This window comes from Olea europaea, unplaced genomic scaffold (assembly GCF_002742605.1).
Source record: "Olea europaea var. sylvestris unplaced genomic scaffold, O_europaea_v1 scaffold9674, whole genome shotgun sequence".
NCBI classification, from domain to species: domain Eukaryota; kingdom Viridiplantae; phylum Streptophyta; class Magnoliopsida; order Lamiales; family Oleaceae; genus Olea; species Olea europaea.
The window spans coordinates 1-3,570 of NW_019268176.1; the positions used below are offsets into that span (position 1 = coordinate 1).

A 3,570-nucleotide genomic window follows, 5' to 3' on the forward strand; every position below is an offset into this window, starting at 1 on the left:
AGTTCATAAGCTTATACATGTACCAAATATAGTTGTAGAACGACATTAAACACATCAAAGATATTAATAAATTGCATTTTTTTAAAAAAAAAACCCTAAACCCTAAACCCTGAACCCTGAACCCTGAATTGTTTGGAAAATTACTTCGGATGGTGACTTTACCACCAAATCATCATGGCAACTAGTCCGTTCGGTTCACCAGCCTCAGGACTCATATCGACTGCTGTGGAGCTCTATCTTGCCTGCCACTATTTCATTCTTCTGCTGGAGACTGTGGCAGGATCTCATTCCAGTAGATGTTGTTATTCAAAGGAGAATTGGATGTCAGTTGGCTTCTCGTTGTCAGTGTTGTTCCGAGATTGAGACCATCAATCATATTTTCACGAGCAGCAGCATCTCCGACCAGGTATGGCAGCACTTTGGAGACATCTTTCAGATACCTATGACTTGAGGGGAGGGGGTCAGACAGAGGTTCCAGAGATGGTGGTATTCTGAACAGCACATTTACCGTTGACACATTCGTATTATCATTCCTCTACTGATATTTTGGTTTCTATGGACTGAGAGGAATGATGCGAAGCATAGAGGTATTCGTATGGTGGCCAGACGTATTATTTGGAGGGTCCACCACATGATCTCCTTTCTTCATATGGGAGGACTATTTCGAGTTGAGCATTGGCGAGGAGATGTGATACTTGCACCTTTTTTTGGGATTTCATTGACCCGTCCTCTCACACCACCACCTATTATGGTTGTTTGGCGCGCTCCACCAGTTTGATCTTACAAGATCAACACTGATGGATGCGTCAAAGATGGATTTGCAAGTGGTGGAGGCATCATTAGGGACCACGCGGGATACTGTATCAGGGCATTCTCAGCATCGTATGACCCATGTTTCATTTTGGAGGCTGAACTCAGAGCCATACTAGATGGGCTTCTATTGGCCAGAGGACTTGGGATTTCAGCTTTCTGGCTCGAGGCAGATTCAACGTTGGCTATTCATTGCATTACCAAAGGTGGAGGACCATGGTTGATTCAGGGTATTCTTAGACAGATCAGAGACCTCATCTACTTCGATAGAGACATGGTTTCACATATCTATAGAGAAGGCAACCAGGTTGCTGATTCTCTTGCTACAGAAGGCTAGAATCATCGGCGCTATCTAGAGTATGGACCACTAGAATTGCCTCGACATATTAGGGCGATAGTGCAGATCGACAGACATGGATTGCCCAGTTTCAGAGGTTTGTAATTTAGGCTATTCTTTATTGTATAGGGAAGTAGTACTTCCTCATTTATTGCTTTCATTTATTAGAGTCATTTGTTGCATCACTGCTTTTTGGAGGTCAGGTTCATGCCCCCCTCCTTTCGTGTATTCTTGATTTTTATGAAATAAATATGGTTGGGGAACCCTTAACCCCCATCGACCTTCCTTGGTGGACCCTAAAAAGTCACTAAGGATGTGTGGATGTCTTTACAAAAAAAAAAAAAAAATCCCTAAACCCTAAAACCCTAAACCCTAAACCCTAAACCTTGCAATTACACAATCTGGCCGGGGACACTCTCCGATAATGGAGGTGCCATTCTTGGCGACGACGGCTTTGCATTAGCCCCCGGAGGAACCAGCCAACTCCCCGGCCCGTCGGGTTGGTCAGGCCATTTTTGGGCCCGAATAGGTTGCAACTTCGACGAAGCCGGGAACGGAAAATGCATAATTGGTGATTGCAGCGGCACATTAAAATGCAACGACGGTGGCCAACCGCCTGTGTCCCTTGTTGAATTCTCACTTGCACGTGACAACACGGAGAAAGATTTCTACGACGTTAGCCTCATCGACGGCTACAATGTGGGCCTCAGTGTCCGTCCCTTCGGTGGCTCCGGCGATTGCCAGTACGCCGGTTGCATAGCCGACCTCAATGGAAGCTGTCCTAAAGAATTACAAGTGACAGACCCGACTTCCGGTTCGGTAGTGGCGTGTAAAAGCGCGTGCGCTGCCTTTAACACTACGGAGTATTGCTGCACCGGCGAACACTCGACGGCGGCGACTTGCCCGTTGACACAGTACTCTCAGATGTTCAAGAATGCTAGCCCGACAGCTTATAGTTATGCGTACGACGATGCTTCAAGTACACGCACATGTTCGGTTGCGGATTATTTGATCACATTTTGTCCCACAATGTCGTAAATTACCATTAATTCATGGTTGTTGCTTATTATTAAACATACAATAAATCACATCAAAAACTTGATTAAAAAACCCTAAACCCTAAACCACCACCCAAACCAACTTTCTCTCTCTACCCTAAAAAGCTCTCCCTTCTCTCTAGAATGGGAGAAAACCACCAAAACTCCAATAAACCCGATCCACCACCAAAACCACCGGATTGCAGCACTCTAAGTGGTGGAAAATCATCACCAACAACTACCCAAACATCTCCTATAACACCAATATCAGATTCATCCCCCAACTCAATATATCTAAGTTTGAAAAATCATGGCACGAATCCCAAGGTCATCGAACACACACTTATAATCAGAATTTGGATATGGGACCATCACCAATGAACTCAGAAGGCCCAAAAACCCACTACTACTACCGCAGTTATGACAGAGTCAGAATCTGCATCGACAGTTCCTACCTCTACTCGTATCACAGTTGTTCCAGAGGTACCTCCGTATATTCATTCAATTGCTGAGCCTACTCCAAATGCTCCCATCGAGGTACCCAATTCTCCTATTATTACTTCCACCGCTCCTATTCCCACAGCTACTACTGATGCACCCCCTGAGCCGACACATATGAGTTCTCCACCGTTAAAGACACACACAGATGGTACTCAGTCAGTGCAGGGATCAGGTATCGGGACAGTTCCTCAAACCACTCTTGCACAGGGGTTGTTGGCTGAGATCACCTCAGAGCGACATGGTGTCAAGCATATGCTGATTGATCACTTTAAGAAGGACCATGGAATGAAAGTTGGATCTACCATGAGATTTGCTATTGAGGACTTGGTTTTTAAGCTCTTTGGAGAGGGACCTTCTGTGAGTAAGACTCCTACGAATACACCTTCACCTAGTCCTTCTATCACAGCTCCTACACACAATAAGGTGAAAGAACATATACAGAGAGACATGGATGGCATGGGCCTTGGAAACTGCATGCAAAATGCAGAGGACGATGTCCCTACAGCAAGCAGGTCAATCTCCCACGATTCAGATATCGTAGCACAGAACACCATGAGATTAGACACACCTACGACTAGTACAATGAGATCAGATGCACCTGCTTTTCGCCCGACATTCAGTGCACCACCATCTGAACAGTACTTATCACCAAATCAGGCTCCTACACGCAGGCGAGACCCCTCTCCAACGAGCAAGCCAGACATCGCAGACTACTATGATCCCAAAATGTTTCAAACCAGACGCATGACTCGATCAATGTCTATGTACTACCACCCGAAGATTTACCCTCGGGAATACCCTTGAGTACCTTTCATTAGTTTTTATTCATGTCTTGTTTACTGTGATTGCATTTTATCTTCAAATATTTGTTACAATTTACATTTG

The 3,570-nt window shown here is 45.1% G+C and overlaps 1 protein-coding gene across 1 annotated transcript; it reads left to right on the forward strand.

Moving 5' to 3' along the window:
* The first annotated feature begins 1,223 nt into the window (after nucleotides 1-1,223).
* On the forward strand, nucleotides 1,224-2,266 carry LOC111392713 (pathogenesis-related protein 5-like). Its single transcript, XM_023018109.1, has 2 exons — nucleotides 1,224-1,244; nucleotides 1,535-2,266. Exons 1-2 carry the CDS (start codon nucleotides 1,224-1,226, stop codon nucleotides 2,183-2,185), a joined length of 672 nt encoding a protein of 223 aa, XP_022873877.1. The 3' UTR covers nucleotides 2,186-2,266.
* The last annotated feature ends 1,304 nt before the right edge of the window (nucleotides 2,267-3,570 follow it).

Excerpts from the sequence above, each read along its gene's own strand:
- LOC111392713 (XM_023018109.1), top strand. The coding sequence starts at position 1,224 with ATGGATTGCCCAGTTTCAGAG. Across the intron at positions 1,245-1,534 it reads TGGATTGCCCAGTTTCAGAG|TGCAATTACACAATCTGGCC; the intron begins GTTTGTAATTTA and ends AACCCTAAACCT.